A 26,748-nucleotide genomic window follows, 5' to 3' on the forward strand; every position below is an offset into this window, starting at 1 on the left:
TGGATTCAAACTTCTCCCAAACAAGAAGGAAGAACTCGAGTCGGTGAAGTTCCTCAAGACATGCAGGAAACTGGTACAGAAGATGGAGGAGCTAGGAAGAGAAAGAGTGGGAATCCACACGCCAACATCACTAGGAGTTGAGACATCGAGGAGAATCCTGGAGTGGGCAGCAAGAGGAAGGGGTGTGACGATCACGCTCCTAGGCAAAAAATCCAGAAGAGGGTGGGCAAACATTAACACCAAGCCCAGAGAACAATGTGGAGTAGTACTAATCAGCAAAAACAAGGAAAAATCATTTGCGGACCTTATGACAGAAGTGAAAAGTAACCTCACAGGAAGAAAATCCATCGACATAAAAAGGATCAGACAGACCAGAAATCAAGGAATATCACTGGAACTGGGAGGAGGAAGGGAAATGGCGGAGGAAGTGAAGAAACTCCTCTCTGGTAGCACATGTGTGTCGAGAGCAGTGGCAAAAGGGGGCGTCGTAAAGAGAAGAATCTTGATGCAAGAAATCCCACCCAACACAACGGAGGATGTGATCCAAAAGGCCACAGAGGAAGCAGCAGGTAAAGAGCGGGCATGTGACATAGTAAAAACCTGGACCGAGACACGGGGTGGAGAAAGAGGGATGATGAGTGCAGTGATGGATGTCGACGAAGACGCGGCCGAAAAGATCCTAAGAATGAGAAGAATTAGGGTAGAGTATACCTCCTGTCGGGTCATAGAAGCAAGGACAGAAATACCAAGATGCTTGAGATGCCTAGCCTTTGGACACAAGCAGTGGAACTGTAAAGGGCAGAACAGAAGAGGATGTTGCTTCCGATGCGGCAAAGAGGGTCACATAGCGTCGGAATGCAAGACAGAAACAATCAGATGTCTCAACTGCGATGTGACCGGGCATGTGGCGAATTCAAGAAGATGTCCAAAGTTCAACCGACTGGTTGAAAGTAGGGACCACTAAGGACTAGTCCCAGGAAGAGCGCGCGAGTGGAAACAGTATGAAAGAGAGCGTGAAAGAAGTCCGAGTCTAAGAAATGGCGAACACAGGAAATAAGATTCGAGAGCTGAGAGTACTACAAACGAACGTGGGAACGGCGAGATTAGCACATGATCTCGCCGAGGCTGCCGCCGTAGAAAAGAATATCGACGTGCTGGTGACGGCGGAGCCAAACCCAACAGCGGCTAAGAAAAGAGGATGGTTTGTGGATACGACTGGAAGGGCCGCTGTACGAATCTACAATAGAAAGCTGCGAGTGTATGAAATTAAACCGAAGGAAGGATACGTGATCGTCCGGATGGAGAAGATGCAGCTGGTCTGCTGTTATGTTTCTCCGAACATAACAGTGGGTGAGTATGAGAGGAAGATGGACGAGATCATGCAGGAAGTGGGGAACACAGGAGGAGAATGCGTAGTGCTGGGAGACTTTAATGCAAAAGCAGCGGAGTGGGGATCTCCTATCACCGACACTCGCGGCAGGATACTGACCGACTGGGTGGGTACTCTGGATCTAGTAGTACTGAACACAGGTCTGGCGTCTACGTTTGTTAGGAGAGGTACAGGTACGTACATCGACGTGACTATGGCGACACAAGGAATAGCGGCGAAAGCAAGAGGCTGGAAGGTTTTACCAGACTACACCGGAACGGAGCATCAGTACATCGGATTCTCGATAGTCGGGGCGGGAACTACTAACGCAGTCCGCGCGTCTGGTACGTCGGGAGGCGGATGCGGCGATGGAAATGACTGGAAAGTATACGAGGAGCTGATCAAATGGAGAATTAGCATGATGCAGGGTCAATCACCGACAGTCGAAAACCTGGAGAGGGTAATTAAAGAAGCGATGGAGGGAAGCAGGAGGGGTCGCCAAGATATAAACAAGATGCCCTACTGGTGGAACGCGGACATCGAGACACAAAGAAATGAATGTACAGTCATGAGAAGAAGGCTAACGAGAGCAAGGGGCAGAGCAGGAGTCGATCCTGATGTCATCGAGGAGATCGAGGAGGAGTACCGCCTACGGAAGAGGGAACTCTACAGAAAAATTCGTGCAGAAAAGAGAAGGCACTGGAGAGAACTGTGTGAAAAACTGGATGAGGACGTCTGGGGTCAAGGATACAGGATCGCCATGAAAAGGTTCCATGCGTACCCCTCGTATGAAATGCCTATGGATAAGAAGCTCGAGGTAACACGAGAGCTCTTTCCCGCGGGCAGGTGGCATGGTGTACGGAGAGACGAGGAAGCTGAGCGGGCTGTACCCTTTACCATGGATGAACTTGTCGAGGCATTGGGCGCACTTAAGACGCGCAGGTCCCCCGGTTTGGATCAGATATCACCTGAGGCGGTGAGGTGTCTAGGACGGGCGGAGCCCGCGTGGCTTCTGGAGCACATGAATGCACTGCTGGAAGCACAGACCTTTCCTGAGCCTTGGAGGACATCGAAGTTGGTACTGCTTCCCAAAGCTGGGGAAAAGTATCGACCGATCTGCCTTCTTCCGTGCGTCGGTAAGCTGTATGAAAGAATGCTGCGGGGACATATCGATGGCATGATTGAGAGGTCGGGAGGCTTGTCCCCGAGGCAGTTTGGTTTCTGTAAAGGGAGAAGCACGATTGATGCAATCGTGAGTGTATTCGACGCATTGCGCAATAGAGGGGATGAACACCGTTGGGCGGCCCTGTTGTTGTTCGATGTTAGGAATGCATTCAATACGCTGCAGTGGAAATAGGTAATGAAGGCAATGGAGAAGAGAGAGTGTCCTGGATACCTGATGAACGTGGTAGCGGAATATCTGTCTGAAAGAAGAATTACGGTGGAGAAAGGCACGATCGTGGATGTGACGGCAGGTGTTCCCCAGGGATCTGTCTTGGGCCCGACGCTATGGAATCTAGCATATGACGGGATTCTGAACTGTGAATATGGAGAGGGTACGTCTCCCTTCGCATTTGCAGACGATCTCGCTGTGCTGGTAGTGGCGCGGGACGAGCCAGATCTTAAATACCGGGTACGGAAAGCAGGCGGCGTCGTGAGGAAATGGATGACACAGCATGGACTGAAACTCGCGGCAGAGAAGACCGAGGCCATCATTCTGAAGGGGAAAAGGAACAGGCAAAGTGTGGAGCTACAATGTGCAGGAGCGTGTCTAACACCCAAGAAACACGTAAAGTACCTAGGAGTGACGATACACCAGAATGGAAAATGGGGGGAGCACGTGCAGGTGGTGACCCGGAAGGCTGCAAACAGTGCGGCTGCGTTGGGGAGGGTGATGCCCAACATTGGAGGACCCAAATCCGAAAGGAGGAGGGCCTTGCACGGTGTTGTTCAGTCGATCGTCCTCTATGCAGCCCCAGTCTGGAGTGAGGCGGTAGGGATACGGGTCTACAGGGGGCTCATTACACGAGTGGACAGAACAAGTCTGCTGCGAGTGGCATGCGCCTACAGGACTGTGTCTGCCGCAGCCTTGTGGGCCATCACTGGATGTGTTCCGCTGCATGTGTTGGTAGTAGAAAGAAAAGAACTGTATGAGAGAAGAGACCTTGAGCTTACTATGGCCGAGAGAAGACAGGAAAGAGAAAGGTCAATTGAAAGATGGCAGCAAGAATGGAACAACATGGAGCATGTGGCACAGTGGACAAATATGCTGCTTCCTAACTTAAAGGATTGGATGGACTGTGGTCACAGGACACGGGTGTTTTAGAGCCTACCTCTCTAGGTTTGGAAAGGCTGACACTGACGAATGTCTATACTGCAGACACCCGGACACTGTTACACATACCATGCTAGAGTGCAACAGATGGATAGTAGAAAGAAGTAGAATGGAAAGAGAGACAGGTGTGAATTTTTTGACAGTGCGAGAAATGATTGAGAGAATGATTGAAAATAAAACTGGTTGGACTAGCATACACAACTATATCCGTGTAGTGATCAGGAAGAAAGAAGAGGAGGAAAAACAGCTGTACCAACGATAGGGGTGAAATATATGGCGAGTAGAAGGCAGAGGGAATAAGTTTTGACGAGAGGCGAATAAGTGAGATATATTGTATGAGACAGACTGTGGGAAAGAAGCTCAAAAAAAAAAACCCAATCTTGGGACCAAAAAAAGGGGGAACGGGGAAAATGAAGGGCCTCCTTGCTTACAGTCTGTGGATAAATGAAGGTAAAGTGCTTCGGAAGCGATGTCGACCTTGCAGCGGCCATTCCGTTTTCGGAGCGCTGGATGACAGAGGAGGGTCTGGTTTAGCAGGTAGGCATTCGGCGTAGCCTCGGCGACGAGAGAGCGTTTTAAAGCACCTCGGGAACTATCGCTGGTACTACGAAGAGTGAATCCTGCACTAAGGTCAGTCAGGCGGCGTTCTGGACTGAGGTGTCTTTTGAAGATTCCAGACCCCCCCTCTTAAAAGACGAAAAAAAAAAAATGCATGCTACGTAGAAATAGCCCCGCTTGCAGTTTTACCTCTTCTACCTACTCGTTCGATTTTAAATGAGAAATCATTGAAAACATCACTCAAGCACTAGGTGTTTATAGCTTTTTTAACAATAAAATAATAGATTTTTAGCAATACAAATAATTAAAACTGATATAATTTGACTTGAACTTTCAAATGCGGTAAGCAGAATTGCTATTTTATTTTTTAATCAAAAGTTATTCGGGTTCAAAAATTGCAATTTTTCGATTTTTTGAAAGTTCAACCGCGTTTATCTCGAGAATTATGCATCCTACGAAAAAATTTGTAGGAACATTTTTTGGTTAGAATGGCCCAAAAAATACAAAAAAATGTTTTGTTTTGCGAGAAATCGCTGTAATGTGATTCCTCAACTTCTTGGTTTATAACAATCTTATCGACATGCGGATCAACTGTTACCCAAAAAATTCGTGTTCTACAGGTCAAAATACATAAAAATAATTGAGTAAGTCCATCTGAATACAGGAGGCCGTTGTACCCCCCTGGCGACAGGACTACAGGATGTTTTTTAGTTTATTCAATAGCAAACTTTATATAATATAGGAAAAAATGTTGGTCCGACAAATATGTTGGACATGTCAAATGACAAGAATTATATTGGTGGTAAATAGTAGTCTTATTTTTGCATGACAGTTTAATCAAAGGGTAGCAAATCAATTCGAAGTTCTGCCCTACAAAATACATGGGATGTTTTCGTAGTCTGACACTCGAAACCTGTAACCTGTTCCACAATTAAAACTTGCCCTGTTCTAGTTTGTCGGACTAGACACCGTTAAACTATTAACAAATTTTCAGCTTGCTATTAACCAATTTTTTTGTACGCGGGATCTAGGCCTAACAGTTTTATAACTCAAACTGGTAATAAAAGTAGGTTACGTTCAAGCTCACTAGCATCACATTTCTTATCGTTAAGCACATGGTTATATAACTCGCGGCTCTAACGATTCTAATAATGATATCAGTGTTAAATTTTATAAGGTGTACCTAACAGGATTCGTTATTTGCAGCCCGATCCCAAATGGGAATTCCCAAGATCCCAACTCGTCATTGAACAAACGCTAGGAGAGGGAGAATTCGGGAAGGTCTTGAGAGCTAAAGCGAATAATATATGTGGAAAGCAAGGTTTGTATATTATTAAGAGGCCACATCAACGCATCATCAATATTTGTTTGGGAAATAGTATCACACTCTTTTCCGAAAGTTCTGCGAAATTTCGGAAACAGTGCGTCGGCAGTATTTGACACTATCTAAGATGAAGGCTAAATATTAAGACAATATACTCATAAGCGTGCTAAATGGAAGTAATAGAAAACAATTTTATTATTAGTAAATAAATATTTATAAATAGAGAGCGGAATATATGCAACAAAACATTACCAAAATATGCGCATATATATGCATTACTTTTACTACAAATATGCAGGTATTTTTTCTAAAGTCTAAATATGCAAATGCATATTAAAAATACTCAAAAATAAACAATATATTAAATATAAACATTTATGTTTAAAAAATTCAACCTACATTTATGTTTAATACATATTTATTTTTCACATAAAAACAAATGACATGACACACAAAAACTGATATTATAATTAAATTAAGAATCTAAATTATAGTATGAATTTATAATCAAATATTTTTCAAAATTTTCAACTAGCAACTTTTGCGTTCTATCACTAAAAACGTGTTTGGACACAGAAAAAGTTCATTCTACATCTACTGATGTTATAGGACAATATTTTAATTTAGGCAGTAAACTAATTTGCCAAGTCGTAAGATCTTCAGAAAAGTTGCCTTCAAAAATACGTACAACTTTCCTCAAACAATCGAAGCCCTCATTTTTTTCTAAAACATTTTTTAATTTATTTCTAATTGTAATCCCTGTATTTCCGGGAATTTTTTGACAATGAGCAGAAAAAGTGTTAACAAGATTAACCGAATCACTTAATTGTAAATTCCTTTAAAAATTCCTCATTTAAAAAATGAAATGTGAAAATGAATGTAACTTACGATTTTGGAACAGGCCTTGCAAAATACTTTGTCTCCACTTAGCTTTAACTCGGGAAAACACTTTATCCAAGCACTTTTTTCAATGGTAGACCTATTTAAATTTAATATATACCAATCACTTCAAAAACACTAAATACTATACAACGCAACGTTTACTTTAAACAAATGTTGGTCGAAAACTGACAAAATAAATATTAGACCCTTAAAAGCAGGTAGGTACCTACGACTTGCTACGCTAATAAAATAATATTTTTCTGGGAACACCCATAATTATTAAATTCAGGTAGTAATGGGAAAGTCCAGATAGATAATAATGAGCGATAGATAGATAAATAACGAGCTCGTTCATATCGAAGTTATAAATTTCCAACTAAGAGAGGAAAATTTGAAACTTTTATATAATTTATTTTTAAAATATGCAAAATAAATCGTGTTTAGTTTAAATATGCAATGTTGTGTTTGTTGTCTGAAAATATGCAATATATGCATCTATATGCACTTTGCATATATTCCGCTCTCTATTTATAAAAATAAACCAAAATAAAATAAGTGAAATTTAATAAAAAATTTTCCTCTTGGTAAAAGGTATATTAGTTTAAAAAGCACTAAAGGGCTACAAACATATACAAGACGGTTTCGCTCTGTAACAAGAGCATTATCAGTGTTACAAGAACATGGTGAGCCAACCAAAAAATACAAGGTCAAAGCCTTTCAAAAAACTGACAAAATTCTAATATCAATATATCCATCGAAAAATCCAAAGGATGGATAAAATTCCTAAGGATACGGCCCTAGGGCAACATATGACTCCCACACGTGGTAAGTGGGTCAAAAGGTAGGTGACTAGGTCATTATGTTCATAACAAAAAACTTGGGAAGTCCATCTGAATTAAGGAGGCCGTTGTACCCCCCCTGGCGACAGGATTATTCTGTTTAAATTTTTCGACAATACTTATTAGTTTTTTCAGGATCCGAAAAAAATTAATACATTTAAAACACATTTAAAATTTTAACCGGTGATATTTTGCGCCTTTCCACTTAATGGCGGTACTGGCTCGTTTTATATAATTATCGCGTAATTTCCACATAATATTTCTCAAATTATGTATACCGCCATTATTTACTATATTACGAATATGTGTAACAAATATCTCAACAAAATATTCAAGATTAAAGCTGCAATCTTGGAGCGCGTTTTCGGGTTTGATGACGTGCTGACGTGGCCTCTTAAACAAATATTTCCGTTTTAACAATACGCTTCCTTATTATTTTAAATAAATGATAGGCTAGCAAAATAAATTAGGTAAAATCTAAAGAAATGTGTATATCTCTCTTGGACCATCACTCCTAGTGGAGTATTGGGTGCATCTGCGTTTCTTGGCTAGTGGTGTAAGACGGCTGGTGGCCAGTTCATCCCAACTTCTTTGTGTTTCTTCTCTGGGTAATCAGCGTACTAGTTTTCCCACTCTCCTCTTTCTGACTTTGTTTTCTATTTCCCCCATCTTAAGCTAATTCTGTTGTGTTCTCTGGTTACTCTTTTCTTCCAAGTATTATCTGGTCTTCCACTTTTTCTTGTACTCTCAGGTTAATATTCGAGTGCTTGTCTTGTGGTGTTATTACAATCTTTCCAATCTTTCTTTTTAAAAGCTAAGCCAAATAATAAAGATATTTATGAAGTGAGAGCACTTCAGAATATGATTGTGTGCTTCGAACCACCACATCCCAAGCGTCAGGTTCCCCAATGTACCAAATGTCAACGTTATGGCCACACACAAAAATTCTGTTATATGCCTCCAAGATGCGTAAAGTGTGCAAGTAATCATCATACTCTAGACTGCCCACGCAAGGAACGCAGCAATAACGTACAAAGTGTACTCTGTATGGGAAACCATCCGGCCAACTATAAGGGCTGCAGCGTATACAAACAAACACAAAAAGAAAAGTTCCCCCAACTCAGACAGAAACAAGAGACCCATAGAACAGACATCAATACAATTAACAGCCAAACAGTAACCCCTGGTGTTTCTTACGCTCAAAAAACGTCAGGAAATAGTCAAACAGCTGAAATCACAAACCAACAAAGTAATGTTGGCTCAAACCATTTAACCACAATTGCCAACCTGGAAAACATGATGGCAAAATTAATGGAGAGAATGGATACTATGCTTAATCTCCTTACCACTATGATCTCCAAAATGCGCTAATGCAAAACGCACTTAAAATAGCCGTCTGGAACTCAAATGGGCTAACGAATCATATCCAAGAAATAAAAATTTTTCTCGACGAGAGGAAAATTGATGTTATGCTCATATCAGAAGCCCATCTAACAGACAAAAATTATATGAAAATTCCAAAATACACTGTTCACTACACAAAACATCCAAATGACAAAGCACACGGTGGCACAGCTATCATTATCAAATCTAATATAAAACACCATGAGTTAAATACGTTCAGTTAAAAGTACCTGCAGTCAACTAGCATTGTCATTGATGACTGGTTAGGCAACCTTACCTTATCTGCTCTCTACTGTCCTCCTGGCCAATCCATCAACGAAAATAACTTTAATACCTATTTTAGTTCACTTGGACACAAATTCATAGCAGGAGGAGACTTTAACTGTAAACATCATCACTGGGGATCTAGAATAATCATAACAAGGGGTAGACAACTGCTGAAGTCGATAATAGGAAACAATCTACAACACATATCTACAGGAGAACCAACTTATTGGCCTACAGATCCAAATAAAACACCAGATCTCTTAGACTTCTGTGTGATTAAAGGTATCTCTCTTAACTACTTAGCAATATAATCATGCTGGGACCTCTCGTCAGATCATTCTCCCATTCTAATTGACCTAGACTCCAAAGTCATACTCAGAAATAAGCCTCCAGTCCTAACCAATAACCAAACAAATTGGAACATATTCCGAAGTGCATTAACAGAACAAATATCAACGAATTTGCCACTTAAAACAGAAATACAAATTGAAAATGCAGTACAACAACTTACTACCTCCATACAAAAGGCGGGATGGAGTGCTACACCTGAACAAACATTATGGAAGGAAACCATAAATTGTTCTCTGGGTGCAAAAAACATGATTGAAGAAAAAATAAAACTTAGGAGAAAATGGCAAAACACACATGCACCTATTGACAAAGAAAATCTAAACAGAATTACCAGAAGACTTAAAAATCTATTAAAAGAAGAAAAAAACAGGGGGATTCAAACTTACTTAGAAAATCTGACTCCATTCAAAGGCACTAACTATTCGTTATGGAAAGCGACGAGAAAAGTAAAAGGACCAAAAGACGCCATACCTCCTTTGAAAAACGCCAAAGGTAAATGGGCAAGAACAGACACAGAGAAATCCGAGACATTCGCAGAACATCTTTCGACAGTATTTAGTCCCTTTACTAGAGTAGTACCATTAGAACAAGAAGAACCATTTCATTCTTTTCTTGAGGCTCCATATCAAATGGAACTGCCAATCTCCAAGTTTAATATTAAAGAAGTAAAACAGATAATAAAGAATGAGATACAACCTAATAAGGCACCAGGATTCGACCTCATAACGGGTAAGGTCCTTCAGGAACTAACCGATGATTGTTACAGAATAATCACTATGATCTTTAATGCTATTTTAAGTCTGCACTACTTCCCGTTGCAATGGAAAGTGGCACAGATTATACTAATTCAAAAACCTGGAAAAGATCCAAAAGATGTCAACTCATACCGACCGATAAGTCTGCTCCCAATCATCTCTAAGGTGTTTGAAAAACTTCTGTTAAGAAAAATAAAACCAATATTAGAAGAGAAGAGTCTCATACCTGACCATCAATTCGGATTTCGTAATCAACATAGTACAATAGAACAAGTTCACAGACTGTACACAACAATAAGAACTAGTCTCGAAAACAAGCAATACTGCACTGCAGCCTTTTTAGACGCCTCTCAAGCTTTTGACAAGGTGTGGCACACAGGACTTCTGTACAAATTAAAGAAAAACCTACCTTACACTTACTTCAAACTGCTTCAATCATACCTTACAGAAAGGAGATATCTGGTAAAATATAGTGAAGCCTATACAAAACTCTACCCCATCCTATCTGGTGTACCTCAGGGTAGTGTGCTCGGACCGATCCTATACCTAATATATACGGCTGACCAACAAGTAACGACCTAACACTTGCAACATTCGCAGATGATACTGCTTTCCTGGCCTCTCATGGTAATCCAATAATAGCGTCAGAGAGACTGCAACTACATCTGAACAAAACAAATGAATGGCTTAAACTCTGGAGAATTAGAGTAAACCCCTCAAAATCCACACACATTACATTCACTCTAAGAAGAGGTACATGTCCAGAACTTAATCTCGATGGACATCCTTTACCTCAAAAGGATGACGTAAAATATCTAGGTATTCACCTTGACAAACGACTAACTTGGACCAAACATATATGGACGAAAAGACTTCAACTGGGAATTGTATACAGAAAACTTTACTGGATGTTGGGAAAAACTCTCACCTATCGATCGATAACAAGCTGCTTATATACAAAACAATAATAAAACCCATTTGGACATATGGTTCGCAGCTCTGGGGATCAGCTAGCAAATTTAATATTATGAAAATACAAAGATTTCAATTAAAAACTCTAAGAACAATCGCTAATGCCCCTTGGTACATCCATAATGACGCAATACATAGAGATCTTCAGGTACTATCAGTCTCCGATGAGTGCAAAAAATCTTCTGAACAATATCAAAATAGGTTGCGGGTACATCCAAACACCCTGGCACACAATCTTCTCAACAACCAACAAGCGAAGAGATTGAAGCGATATGATCCCTTGGACCTACCTAACCGATCCTGACAGAGCCTACAGCAGAGGAAGCTCGCCTTCAACAGCGTCCAGCCATTGTGTTCCGTGCCAGTTTTAGTTTTAGTTTTCGTGCTCGCGTATCAGTGTATGTGCGCATCTCACCGGTAAACAAGGTAATGTGTGTGTGTCGTGATCCTTTGGTCACTGGACCTTACATCTCTCTGCCATTGTAAAGACAAACAATTTTACTTATTGTTTTCATTGTAAAACAGATTGTAAAAAAACTTGGATGTTAATAAAAAAAAAATTATTAGTTTTTTCAGGATCCGAAAAAAATTAATACATTTAAAACACATTGAAAATTTTAACCGGTGATATTTTGCGCCTTTCCACTTAATGGCGATACTGGCTCGTTTTATTTAATTATAGCGTAACTGCCACATAATATTTCTCAAATTATATATATATATATATATATATATATATATATATATATATATATATATATATATATATATATATATATATATATATATATATATATATATATCGCCATTATTTACTATATTACGAATATGTGTACCAAATATCTCAACAAAATATTCAAGATTAAAGCTGCAATCTTGGAGCGCGTTTTCCGGTTTGATGACGTGCTGACGTAGCCTCTTAAACAAATATTTCCGTTTTAACAATACGCTTTCTTATTATTTTAAATAAATGATAGGCTAGCAAAATAAATTAGGTAAAATCTAAATAAATGTGTATATCCCTCTTGGACCATCACTCCTAGTGGAGTATTGGGTGCATCTGCGTTTCTTGGCTAGTGGTGTAAGACGGCTATTAGCCAGCTCAGCCCAACTTCTTTGTGTTTCTTCTCTGGGTAATCAGCGTACTAGTTTTCCCACTCTCCTCTTTCTGACTTTGTTTTCTATTTCCCCCCATTTTAAGCTAATTCTGTTCTCTGGTTACTCTTTTCTTCCAAGTATTATCTGGTCTTCCACTTTTTCTTGTACTCTCGGGTTAATATTAGAGTGCTTGCCTTGTGGTGTTATTACAATCTTTCCTTAAGGTATAGCCAATTCATTTCTATTTCTTCTGCTTAATTGTTGTTATTATACTGGTATGTTTTGTTCTTTCCCATAGTTCCACAATCATTATTTTATTAGGCCAGTAAATTTTTAGGATCTTTCTTAAGGGGCTATCCTAGTGGAAAAGTGCGAAATTCATATACTTCTTTTGGGAATTTCTAAAATAAAAAGTACTGTAGCAATCGTTATGAAAATTTGCATGAGAATTTACTATAAAAAGAAGTATACTTATTAGTCCTGTCGCCAGGGGGTACAACGGCCTGCTTAATTCAGATGGACTTACCCAAGTTTTTTTTATGTATTTTGACCCGTAGAACACGAATTTTTTGGGTAACAGTTGATCCGGATGTCGATAAGATTAAACAAAGAACTTGAGGAATTTTGTAACAGCAATTTTTCGCAAAACAAAACATTTTTTGTATTTTTTGGGTGACTGTCAGCAAAAAATGATCTTGCAAGTTTTTTCGTAGAATGCATAGTTTTCGAGATAAACGCGATAGAACTTTCAAAAAATCGAAAAATTGCAATTTTTGAACCCGAATATCTTTTGATAAAAAAATAAAATAGCAATTCTGCTTTACTACTGCATTTGAAATCAAGTCAAATTCTATCGGTTTTGATTATTTGCATTACTAAAAATTAAGTTTTTATTTGTTAAACAAAGCCATAAACACGTAGTGTTTCCCGTGCCCAATGCATGCGTTTTAATGTACGTAATCTACGTAGAAATTCTGTATGCGCGCCTACTCGTTTGATTTCAAATGAGAAATGCATTGAAAACATCATTCAATCACTATGTGTATATATCTTTGTTTAACAATAAAAAAATTAATTTTTAACAATGAAAGTAATCAAAACCGATAGAATTTGATTTGAACTTTCAAATGCGGTTAGTAGAATTGCTATTTTATTTTTCAATCAAAAGTTATTCGGGTTCAAAAATTGCAATTTTTCAATTTTTTGAAAGTTCAACCGCGTTTATGTCGAAAACTATGCATCCTACGAAAAAACTTGTAAAAACATTTTTAGCTTAGAATGACCCAAAAAATACAAAAAAATGTTTTGTTTTGCGAAAAATCGCTGTTATGTGATTCCTCAAGTTCTTTGTTTATAACAATATTATCGACATCCGGATCGACTGTTACCCAAAAAATTCATGTTCTACGGGTCAAAATACATAAAAAAACTTGGGTAAGTCCATCTGAATTAAGGAGGCCGTTGTACCCCCACTGGCGACAGGACTATATAGGGTGAGGCAGATAACTGGCCTATTAGAAATATCTCGAGAACTAAAGGCAACAGAATCATGAAAATTGGAATAAAGGGGTTTTGAAGGATGATCTATTAAATGAAAATATTTTTATCTCTTTGCAACTTCCGTTTATACCGGAAGTTACTTATAACTTCGTTTTTTTAAATGGTACACCCTGTATATTTTTCCATTTTTGGATTCTCTTCGATGTCTTCTTTCTTAAAATATAAGGTTTTGTAATATTATACAGGGTATTTTAAAAGATAATTACGTTTTTTTATTAACTTCGTAGCAATATTCACACCCTGTAGAATTGTAGTAGTTTGACATCTAAAACTCTACTTACGTTCAAATGATTTTTAATATACTCTACTATTGTTAAGAATCATTAGTATAGCTAAATTTTTAATTTTAGTATACAGGGTTGGTCGAAACTCGGAATGAGTATTTTCTGAGTTTTCTTAAATGGAACACCCTGTATTTTTGTATTGTAGTGAAATGATATTTTATAGTACTTTTTTATTTCTTAAGCATTCCCTATACCTAACTGCTTTAATTTGTGAGTTATTGGTGATTCAAGCTAAACATTAATTGCAAAAAAAATACGTAAAATTTTATTAGGTTGGCCGTGAAAATACTCAATCCCAAATAATTTTTCAGAAATAAATACATATTAATCCAGACTGGTCCTTAAAATTACCAATAATGGTTTAGCTATCGAAATACATAGTTAAGATTGTTGGTGCGATTAACAATTAAACACAAATTAAAGCAGTTAGGTATAGGGAATGCTTAATAAATAAAAAAGTACCATAAAATATCATTTCATTACAATACTAAAATACAGGGTGTTCCATTTAAGAAAACTCAGAAAATACTCATTCCGAGTTTCGACCAACCCTGTATACTAAAATTAAAAATTTAGCTATACTAATGATTCCTAACAATAGTAGAGTATATTAAAAATCATTTGAACGTAAGTAGAGTTTTAGATGTCAAACTACTACAATTCTATAGGGTGTTAATTTTGCTACGAAATTAATAAAAAAACGTAATTATCTTTTAAAATACCCTGTATAATATTACAAAACCTCATATTTTAAGAAAGAAGACATCGAAGAGAATCCAAAAATGTAAAAATATACAGGGTGTCCCATTTAAAAAAACGAAGTTATAAGATGAAAATATTTTCATTTAATAGATCATTCTTCAAAACCCCTTAATTCCAATTTTCATGATTCTGTTGCCTTTAGTTCTCGAGATATTTCTAATAGGCCCTTTATTTGCCTCACCCTGTATATGTAAAACAATTTTTATCAAAAAATATTGAAAATTACACGATTTATGCGCGATCTACTGGCACTGTGAAAATAAAAACATAGCTCCACTGCTGCAGTGATTGGGACTAATAGAGATCCTGAAACATAAAATTTCAAAGTGATTATTAATATACCGGGTGTCCACTTATATTTTCCCCCATTTTAACTGAACATAACTTCTAAACGGCTCAAGATAGAAATATGCGGTTTTCGCTAAAATGTTTTATTTTAGTAAAAGTTTTGTCTGGATGGATTGAATTTTTTATATCGCTTTCAAATACGAAAAAAAAATGACGAAAAAAACGTTGTTGGCTTTTTTTTAATGGAACACCCAGTATATTTTTTTATAAGTTGAAAGAAAGTCATTCACCTATCCAGCGATATAAAGTTTTTCAAAAGCGGTTGTCAAATCACTGAGTAATTAATTTTTAAAATGAGAGGTGCAACGTAGATATCACATACCTAAATAACATAACTAATAAGTTGTTCTGAAGCTATTTCCTTGTGGCATTTTTATGATTAATTATTTATATGGGAAATAAGCCACAATTAAAATGAAAAAAATAATTTTATTAACGTTTCGACGCCCAAATCGGGTGCCGTTGTCAAAATACAAAATATTACTAAAATAAACTAAAGTGTTGTTGCTAAGCAAAAAAAATTCTTCTAATAATTTATTTAATCTCACTCATTTATATTGGCAATTCAGACATATATTATACATTTTAAAGTAGAAGACTTTAAAATGATATTGCCAATATTTATGAGTTGCGTTCCTGGGACGACTTACTGAAAGATAGTTCATTCGATTACATGAAATTAACCCCAACTCAAGAATATCCGTCATAAAAAATTATAGCATGTGATATGTCTTTAAAAAGACAACCAAATGCAACGACAGTAAAATTCTCGCGTTAGAGACTTCATAGTAAATCACAAGGGAAAACCAGGAAAAACCCTGTGATACTATCCCGACATCGTAAGTATTTGGTCTTACATTAATTTACTCTCAAGAAATAATACCAAATTCTGACTTGTAACATGTTTAAATTATAAATAATATTAATAATACTAGATATATAAGTAATACTAAAATATAAAATATGTACTAGCTCGATATTATTGACTTACTAATCTTGGTATTTTCTTTCTATTGACTTCCTCTTTCAGTATGGGTAACCACATCCTACTGCATTCTACCGAGGAATTTGCGACACAATTGGTTTCATTTAGCATAATTAGAGCCGCTAATAACATAATCAGATAGTAAAAAGAGAAAAATCAAAGAAGCGGCTCTAATTATGCTAAATGAAACCAATTGTGTCGCAAATTCCTCGGTAGAATGCAGTAGGATGTGGTTACCCATACTGAAAGAGGAAGTCAATAGAAAGAAAATACCAAGATTAGTAAGTCAATAATATCGAGCTAGTACATATTTTATATTTTAGTATTACTTATATATCTAGTATTATTAATATTATTTATAATTTAAACATGTTACAAGTCAGAATTTGGTATTATTTTTTGAGAGTAAATTAATGTAAGACCAAATACTTACGATGTCGGGATAGTATCACAGGGTTTTTCCTGGTTTTCCCTTGTGATTTACTATGAAGTCTCTATCGCGAGAATTTTACTGTCGTTGCATTTGGTTGTCTTTTTAAAGACATATCACATGCTATAATTTTTTATGACGGATATTCTTGAGTTGGGGTTAATTTCATGTAATCGAATGAACTATCTTTCAGTAAGTCGTCCCAGGAATGCAACTCATAAATATTGGCAATATCATTTTAAAGTCTTCTACTTTAAAATGTATAATATATGTCTGAATTGCCAATATAAATGAGTGAGATTAAATAGATTATTAGAAGAATTTTTTTGCTTAGCAACAACACTTTAGTTTATTTTAGTAATATTTTGTATTTTGACAACGGCACCCGATTTGGGCGTCGAAACGTTAATAAAATTATTTTTTTCATTTTAATTGTGGCTTATTTCCCATATAAATAATTAATCATAACTAATAAGCAAATTGATATTTTGTTATGTGATTTCCACACTGCACCTCTCATTTTAAAAATTAATTGCTCTATAGCGGAGGTCATTTGACCACCGCTTTTAAAAAAATTTATATCGTTCGGTAGGGAAATGACCGTTATTTCAAGTTTTTAGGTAAATGACCATTTTTATGTCGCTTTTAAATAAAAAATGGCGGATTTTTGGAAAAAACACGTTGTTGACTTTTTTTATTGAAACACACAGTATATTTTTTTGTAGCTTGAAAAAACGGTCATTTACCTATCCAGCGATATTATTTTTTTTTAAATCGGTTGTCAAATGACTGAACAAATAATTTTTAAAATGAAAGATGCAATGTGGAAATCACATAACATAACATCATTTTGCTTAGTTATGTTATTTAGGTATGTGACATCCACGTTGCACCGCTTATTTTAAAAATTAATTACTCAGTGATTTGACAACCGATTTTGAAAAACTTTATATCGCTGGATAGGTGAATGATCTTTCTTTCAATTTACAAAAAAATATACTGGGTGTTCCATTCAAAAAAGTCAACAACGTTTTTTTCAAAAATCCGCGATTTGCCTTTTCGTATTTGAAATCGATATAAAAAATTCGATAAACAAAACTTTTACTAAAATAAAACATTTCATCCAAAACCGCATATTCTTATCTTAAGTCGTTTAGAAGTTATAGGCAGTTAAAATGGGGGAATATATAAGTGGACACCCGATATAAGTTATTTCCTATACCATTAACTAGGATTTTAGAAAAACATTAAAATTTGGAAAAATGACGAAGTGTTAATTTTTTTAATTATGTAAAACATTTTCAGTTTAAAAAACCGGCAAATTTACATTTTTTATCCGATCAAAAAACCCCTCGTTGACGGTATAGAAAATACCTTATATTTCAATAATACCTTTGAAATTTTATGTTTCAGGATCTCTATTAATCCCAATCACATCACTGCAGCAGTGGAGCTATGTTTTTATTTTCACGGTGCCAGTAGATGGCGCATAAATCGATTAATTTTACAAATTTTTTATGAAAATTGTATTACATGTACCTCTTCTTATATTAAATGCTCATGAAAATTTTCAAAACAATTGGGACAGTACTTTTTATTTTAGAAATTCCCAAAAAAAGTATATGAATTTCGTAATTTTACACTAGGATAGGCCCTTAAGGGCCTATTTATAAAATTATGTAGCCTCTTTGTTGTCTTTTCGTCGTGCTTCCACGTTTTTCTTTCGTAGAGTAATATGCTTTTGACACCGTTATTGAATACATTGATTTTTGTTGCTTCTGATATTTTACTTGTTTGTCAGATTTTACTTAACGCATTGAAGGCGAACTGTGCCTTCGAATCCTCCTTTTATTTTGATGATTGATCCCAAATAAGTCACTTTCTTTGCTTAGTCAATTATTTATTTACCTTTTGTTTTTATTTTATGAATTTGCTTTGTATTTATCTCGAGACCAGTCATGTCGGAGTACTCTCTTAGCTTATAAATTTTTGTTTTCATGTGAGTTCTGTCTTCTGTAACAGGCTGACGTCATCAGCAAATTCAAGATATTCAAGCTGACTAAAGCGGTTCCATCTAATGCCTGTCCAATTGTCTGTTACTGTTATCTGTGACATAATCCAATCTACCAAAATTAGGAATAAAGTAGGAGACAAGATACAACCTTGTTTAACACCACATTGAATAGTTATTTCTTTTGTGATCACTCCTTCGTGTTCTAGTCTAGCTTTGTATCCTCAGAAAACAGTTTGATCAGGTTAATAATTTTTAAAAATGTATAAACATTTTCAATTTCTTTGCAACCTGAAAATGCAGCAGCATTATACTCTAGTTGAATCGGAGAGTGCAGGAAGAGTCTATACCGGTTCTGGGATTTTTCGGGGAAGAGCCTATACCCCTCATCAGTAGTCCCATATCTTCTTCTCTACCAGGTACCTCGATCTGTGCCTTCCCAGATTGCAAAGAAAGAAATGTCACGAATATCGTAGCGACATCTGCTAAGAAACAAACTAAGTTCTCAATCCAGTAGTAAAGAAAACGACAATAAATATCATTCTCATACCACTAGATTGACAAGAGATGGAAACTCTCTGGTTACTACCTCCGCGGCTTTCAAAAATTATAAGTCATATAAGTGCCGAGACGAATATTAAGATGACAGAGTTTTAAATAATTCACGTCTTATCTGCTCTGCGTGGTAAAGTTCCAACGAGAAGGTTTCCTAAGTACTCCACAAAAGAGTAAATGAATTAAAAATGTATAAACATTTTCAGTTTCTTTGCAACCTGATCATGCAGCAGTATTATACTCTAGTTATAGTTAAATTGGAGAGTGCAGGAAGAGACTATACCGGTTTCGGGGATATCTTCCCCACATCAGTAGTTCCATATCCTCTTCTCTCGAGGTACCTGGTTGAATTGGAGAGAAGAGGATATGGGACTACTGATGAGGGGAAAAAATCCCCGAAACCGAAATAGACTTTTCCTGTATTCTCCGATTTAACTAGAGTATAATGCTGCTGCATTTTCAGGTTGCAAAGAAATTGAAAATGTTTATACATTTTTAATTCATTTACTCCTTTGTGGAGTACTTAGGAAACCTTCTCGTTGGAAATTTACCACGCTGAGCAGAAGGGGCATGAATTATTTAAAATTCTCTCATCTTAATGTTTGTCTCGGCACCCGTATGATTTATAATTTTTGAAAGTCGCGGGGGTAGTAACCAGAGAGTTTCCATCTGTTGTCAATCTAGTGGTATGAGAACGATATTTATTGTCGTTTTCTTTACTACTGGATTGAGAACTTAGTTTGTTAATAATTTTTGTCGGTAGTCCATAATGGCTTAAAAATTTCCATTTCTTTCCTATTGACTCCATCGAAAGCCTTTTCAAAGTCGATAAAACTTACACATACCTTTCTGCTATTTATTGGCTTGTTCGAGGATGATTTTTAAGATACATGCATATGATCTATAGTGGAGCGTTTAGCAAGAAAGCCTGCTTGGTTACTCCCCAGTTTTTTGTCCAATTTTTCTTTCATTCTTTCCAGCAGAATTTTTGTTAGCACCTTGAATGTGGCCTACAGCTGTTCAGATCTCCCTTTTTAGCGAATATTCGAACTAAAAAAATGACTGGTTCCCTTTTTTTAACTTTAAATATGCGTCCTCCAATTATTGCAATATTTTTGTAGGATTTACAACAGTCGCCGTCAAGACATTAAAAGATGATGCTAGAGAATCAGAGCTAAACGATCTGCTTTCTGAATACCAGCTGCTAAAAGAAGTATCTCATCCTAATGTTATCCGATTACTTGGTGTGAGTACTACTCCCGGAGGACCAGTGTATCTCATAATTGAATATGCTGAATTCGGATCATTAAGGTAATAGTCATTTAAATAAGAATATTATCAAATATAAGACATTTAAGTAATGTAATAATAGAACAATAATTAAAAAATTATCAGATTTACTTCGTGTTTAAAAATTATCTGCTTCAATTTTCTAATGGTCTTCTTTACGTGTGACTTGCTTAGTACACTGAAATTACATATACACACCCAAACTTATATGGAATCATCTGATATTTCTGGATTATTTCGGGCGAATTTAAAAAAACGATCACACGAAGTTAAACAATATTTATTTTAAAGCAATTTAATAACAAATACATAACAATTAAATAAAACGATACAATATTTAACAAACAGATTGAATCTAGTTGTTTTACAGTCAGTAGCATAAAACATTTCAATGTAAAACAAATATAATGTTTAAACTGTTTTTTTTTTGTTTTTCTTGGAAGTCAGTGTTATCACCTCTAGTCCTTATGCAAGCTCCAGTATGCGTGGGCAGGCTCCTAATCAAATTATCAACATTTTGTTGTGGTAGGTTGCTCCATCCTTCAAGAGCAGCCTATACTAGCAGTGCGGTGTTTAGTGGATTATCCCGGCGAGCTCTAAATTTTCGTTTAGGCATATCCCAGAAATACTCTATAAGATTAAGCTCGGGTGAGCAAGCAGGCCACTCCAAACAAGGGACACCTTCTGCTTCAATGATGCCTCTAGTCAATCTATTGGTATGTGGAGGTCCATTATCATGCAAGAAAATTACATTTTCTCCCGTTGCACCTTTCCAGAGTCTAACTACAGGTTATCAACATACGTGTGAGCACTTAAAGTGTATTGGATGAAAATTAAGGAGTTTATTTACGGACCACAATTCCTCTCCAGAACATTACACTTCCCCTTGTATATTTGTGAACAGAACTGACAGTTTTTGTTCTATCTTGTCTTACTCGACCTCTAAGTATAATTTGTCAAATGTAGGAAAGAGTTTGAAAATTATACAATCGCCATGCGGCGTTATGGCGATTGTGAGATTCTCAAATTCTTTCCTACGTTTGACAAACTGTACACGATTTCGTGGGTCATCTGATTTTACACCAATCCTGACTTTTTCTGAAAATAGCACATTTTGTCAATTCACAATGTTCCAGTTTTGGTGGTAAAGACACCACTTTAGGCGATCAATCTTGTGCTGTCTGGACAACTCGGGAACCCATAGCTGTCTCCTGCTATATACTTCTTGGCACAAACTCTTCTTCTTATCGTTTCAACTGAAAGAGTTATAACTGTAGCTTCCAAAAGCTGCCTTGGGAGCTACAGGCGAGAAATGGTTGAGTGTCTTCCAGCTGACTGGACAACTAAACGATCGTGGTCAGCCGTTATTACTTTTTGGTGACTTTCCCTTGCTTTATTTGAGCTTTCTTAGTCCTGTTACCTATCACAGGTTTTGGGCAGAATCCCTGTGTTACACCTAGCTCTTCAGCTATGTCCCTCTGAGAACATTACTTGGTCCACAAGACCAATAATCTTCCCCGTTGTAAGTTCTATAACCCCACATGACGCATATTTTCGTTTTTGGACGAAAAAGTTAGTTTATTTATTTTCGTTCAATTTGCAACTCAAGCAAATAACCTATACCGTATACGTACCGAGCTGTACTCTTTGATTGTCTTATAGATTTGCTTATTTTCAATAAAAACTTTTATTCTTGGCAACAATAACAAGTTTTTTTGAAAAGAAATAAATTTTACTTTGAAATACATGGTGATTCCATATAAGTTTGGGTACGTGTATCTGATATTTTGATTAACCACATGAATACTTTAGTTCTGAAAGATGTTTTTAAATTTTGTTTTGTCGTTTTGTCGAAGTTTGATTATCTTCACTGGTTCAATAAATCAATGTTACCGTTTCAACAAGAGGTTTGTTTGTACATTATCCATAATTAATTAATACAAAATCAAAACATTTTTGATTATTTTAATACATTCCTCATGGTAGGGGAAGCCAAGCGGGGATTTTTTTAGTTATTTGAGCGCGTCAGTAAATCACATGGGAAGAAACCTTGTACCCTGTAAATGTACCCTTACCATATATTTGGCTCTTAATACAGAGGAGTTCGTTAAAGGGGGTCCGAAAAAGAATCTATCCTTAGAAAAATTCGAAATCGTTAGATTAAGATAAGGTAAGTTAAGGGGAAGACCCAGAGAGAGATGGGAGGACCAGGTTATGAGAGATATCAAAATTCTGGAAGTCAGAAACTGGACGGAACTATACACATATTGAAATGAGTGAACGAAAATTGTAACGAAAGCCAAGTCATACAACAAACTTTTACAACATACAAGTGGAATGCGGAGTGATTCACCGCAATAAGCGAATCAGAGAGCTCTAAGTAAGAGCGGCAAACATTTCACCCGGAATGAGAAGCCCTGATTTTGATGAAGTTAAGTATTTATCCATAACAGTGTTAGTCCGTTCTTTAACGGTAAAATATTGCAAAACCTCTAAATTTTAAAGACCCACTGGGATTGACATGAAATTTGGCATACACATAGCTAATAAGTCAAAGAAAAAAAGTGATATTGTGCCGATATGTGCTTTTGCCCTGGGGGTGCTTTTCATCCCCTTTGGGGGTAAAAAACTATTCGTCCAAAGAAAGTTAGGAAATGGATAAACTGGCTAATTTTTAGTAACTTTTGTTCTATAGTGTTTTTCACTAAGTCAGTACTTTTCGAGTTATTTGTCAGTGAATATGTTCACTTTTTCAACAAAATAACCTCGCTTTTAGACGGTTTTTCTCAAATAACTCAAATATTAAGAATTTTGTGCAAAAAACAATCTTGGCAAAAATATAGCCTGTAAAAAATTTAAAAAAAAATGGTGTATATATCTCGTCTCTACACCTAGAAGAAGTAGAGTTATAGCTAATGAAAAATAGGTTCATATTCGTCAAATTCCAAATGGAACATATTAACGTGAAATAACCAAAAATTAAGCACATTTCGGGGAAAACTCATTACAACTTATTTAAAATGTCTAAAATATCTTCATTTTTGTTTTGTAACAAAAATTTCTAGCATCAAAATTAAACAAGTTACGCTCAAAATAAAGTTAGTCCCTTTTGGTTTTGGTAAAAAAATCGAGAAAATCACCCCCTAATTAGTATCTTAAATAAACGTAATCGTTACGACTTCGCAAGTTTCTTGATTCGTGTATATATTGTTTATAAGATCTGTAAGTTTCATCGGTTCAAAGTCCTTATTATTGAAAGGGCTGTAGTTAAAAGGGGTTGAACGAGTCACTGATCACGATTGTATGCAAATTTAGAAACACCAAATCTTAATCAATTTTTATCTAACAGAAAAACTAACAAATACATGATATTCAGAAAAGCAAATCTGACTGTTTTTGTTTTTCAAGATTTTTGCTACCTCTAACAATTTTTAAGTTATTTTGGAAAATAGCATATTTTTCAAAATTTAAATTTTTAAAAATTTTAATTTGAAACCAAATTTTTAAAAAATAAGCACTTTGAATCGATGAAACTTACAGATCATATAAACACAACATAAGTAAAATAATTTGTGGAGCGGAAACGACTAATTTCATTTAAGTTGCTAATTAGGGGGTGGTCTTCCAGATTTTTTTTGCAAAAACAAAAGGGACCAACTTTATTTTGAGCGTAACTTGCTCAAATTTATTGCTAGAAACTTTTTGTAAACAAAGAAATAAAGCTTTTTTAAAACACTTTAAAAAAGTTATAATCGGTTTTCCCCAAAAAGTACTTACTTTTTTTAATATTTCACGTCGAATTATTCTATTTGAAATTTGGTAAATATGAATCTATTTCTCATCGGCTATAACTCTGGTTCTACGAGATACAGAGACCTAATGCGTACACCATTTTTTTTTACTTTTTTATAGGCTATATTTTTGCTAAGAACGTTTTTTCGACAAAATGCTGACTTTTTGAGTTATTTGCAAAAAACAGTCTAAAAATGTGGTTATTTTGTTGACTTATTTTGTTGATCATATTATGTTGACTTGGCGAAAATGCTCTATAGAACAAAAGTTACTTAAAGTTAGTCAGTTTATCCATTTCCGGACTTATTTTGGACATATATTTTTTCACCCACAAGAGGGGGTGAAAGTCACCCCCAGGGCAAAATCACACATCGGCACAATATCACTTTTTTTCTTTGACATGTAAGCTATACGTATGCCAAATTTCATGTCAATCCAAGTGGTTCTTTAAAATTTAGAGCAAAAACCGTGAAAGAATGGACTATGTATATTTTAAAAATCTTATGATTAACGAAATGAAATTAACGATTCATAAACGTAAATATTTCGCGAAATAAACGTCAGATCGAAAAACTAAAAAATACATGTTCAATATTTTTCAAAAATCTATCCAATGATACCAAACACGACCCTCCACGGAGAGGGGTGTAAAATTTAAGATTTTAAATGTGAATCCCGTGATATTTGCGAAATGAACATCAGATCGAAAAACTGAAAAATACACGTATTCAATATTTTTGAAAAATTTTTCGAATGACACCATACAAGACTTCTCACGGGGGTGGTGTGGAGGGTTACTTTAAAATCTAAAATAGAAACGCCTGGATTCTTTACGTAAAAATACGTAACTTTTATTCGAGAAATTTTGTCGAATTGTTGATAGATGGCGTTTTAATCGGATATACCGATTGTTGGAAAATGAAATTAAAAAATGGAAAGTCACCTCTAAAATGGTAAACTTAACTTAACTTTTTTGGTTTTAGGACCTAATCTTTACAATCCACTAGGTCGCAATTACGCTTTAGTAACTGCAAATTTAGCGTTCAAGGCTTCCCTACTATAGTAATTTTATTAACAATGCAATAATTTTTATAGGAACTACTTAAGGAGAACCAGACATTTACAAAACAATTCTACAGAGCCTCAAATTTTACTAAAAGAAGATCCAGTTGGTCACTACGATGAACCCAAAGTAAGCGATATTACTCCCAAAGATCTTCTATCTTTTGCCTGGCAGATTTGTAATGGAATGGGCTATCTTAGTGATATGAAGGTATGTAACTGACTAATGAATATTTATTTTTTACTAGTAGTATGATAGAATTGATTCAAAAAATGACATAACCCAGACATCCAAAGTGAAAGTTATCCTCCAACACCAAATTGTCCTATATTTCTTCTCATTGTTTGATTTGCGTGTATAGAATAAATTGCTATGTAGAAATGCTATCAACGAGTGTCCCCGTTTAGGATTTAGTCCTCTTCAGGGTTTGTAGTGAATGTAAAAAGTGGCCGCAAAAGCAAACATTCCGAAAAACACACTGGGGCATGTGTCGTGTTCTGGTGTTCCTGGGTTATGCCGGACGGTGGTGTCCAGAAGGCTAAGAAGACAACAGAGAAGAAAGTTTGATGGAGCTGTTGTTGGTTCCATAGACATTTACGTGTACTGTCCGTGCTTTGCTCTCGACCAGTCTCCCTAGATACCCTTGTACAACGACAGGCGAACCTGCGTCCCTCGTCGGCGGTCAGGAGGTGGCTTTTGAGCGCAGCGTAGTCCTATACGGTCCATATAAAATGTTCAGAAAAAAGTCACACCTTTTTAAGCGTCGGGTTTGGGGGGGGGGGGGGGGGGAGAGGGGGAGCAGTCGGTAAATTCGTAGTTTTTTACGTTTTTTGTCAATATTTCTAGAACTATGAGGTTTAGCATGAACAACCTTCTATACAAAAATTTTCTACAATAAATTTGAAATAAAAAAGGACCGATACGTAATCCTTCTAAAATGAACGGTTCCAAAGTTACGGAGGTAGTATAGTATAATTGGTCCAAAAAAAGGCCTAACCCAGACATCCAAAGTAAAAGTTTTCCTCCAACACCAAATTGTTCTATATTGTCCACATATTGTTCAGTTAAAAGTTACACCATTTTAAGCGTCCAGTTTGGGGGGAAATGGGGGAGAAGTCGGTAAATTAGTAGTTTCTTTACGTTTTTCGTCAATATTTCTAAAACTATGTTAAAGCGTAAACAATGTTCTATACAAAAACGTTCTACATAAAATTTAAAACAAAAATTGTCCGATCCATAATTGTTATAAAATCAACGGTTCCAGAGTTACGGAGGGTGAAATGTGGAGGTTTTCGATACTTTTTATATTTTTTGGGCAATTGATTATGATTTTGGGTGGTGAAGTTGACGTTTCTTCAAGGGCTTATCACTAACATACCGTCGGCCACTGAAATAGCAAATCCTGTTAAAGAAAATTTCTTTCAATCAGAAAAAATATTATACCTATATTGCCCAAAAAAATATAAAAAGTATCGAAAACCTCCACTTTTCACCTTCCGTAACTCTGGAATCGT

The 26,748-nt window shown here is 36.1% G+C and overlaps 1 protein-coding gene across 1 annotated transcript in view; it reads left to right on the forward strand.

Annotated features, from left to right (window-relative positions):
* Positions 1 to 26,748, forward strand: part of LOC114341076 (melanoma receptor tyrosine-protein kinase) — a 735,210-nt gene that overhangs the window by 677,543 nt on the left and 30,919 nt on the right. Inside the window, exons 13-15 of the mRNA XM_050649582.1 lie at positions 5,469 to 5,583; positions 20,211 to 20,400; positions 25,267 to 25,444. Of these exons, the coding sequence (XP_050505539.1) occupies positions 5,469 to 5,583; positions 20,211 to 20,400; positions 25,267 to 25,444 (483 nt within the window). The remainder of the gene's footprint in view (positions 1 to 5,468; positions 5,584 to 20,210; positions 20,401 to 25,266; positions 25,445 to 26,748) is intronic.

Source organism: Diabrotica virgifera, chromosome 4, assembly GCF_917563875.1.
Source record: "Diabrotica virgifera virgifera chromosome 4, PGI_DIABVI_V3a".
In the NCBI taxonomy this organism is placed as follows: Eukaryota; Metazoa; Arthropoda; class Insecta; order Coleoptera; family Chrysomelidae; genus Diabrotica; species Diabrotica virgifera.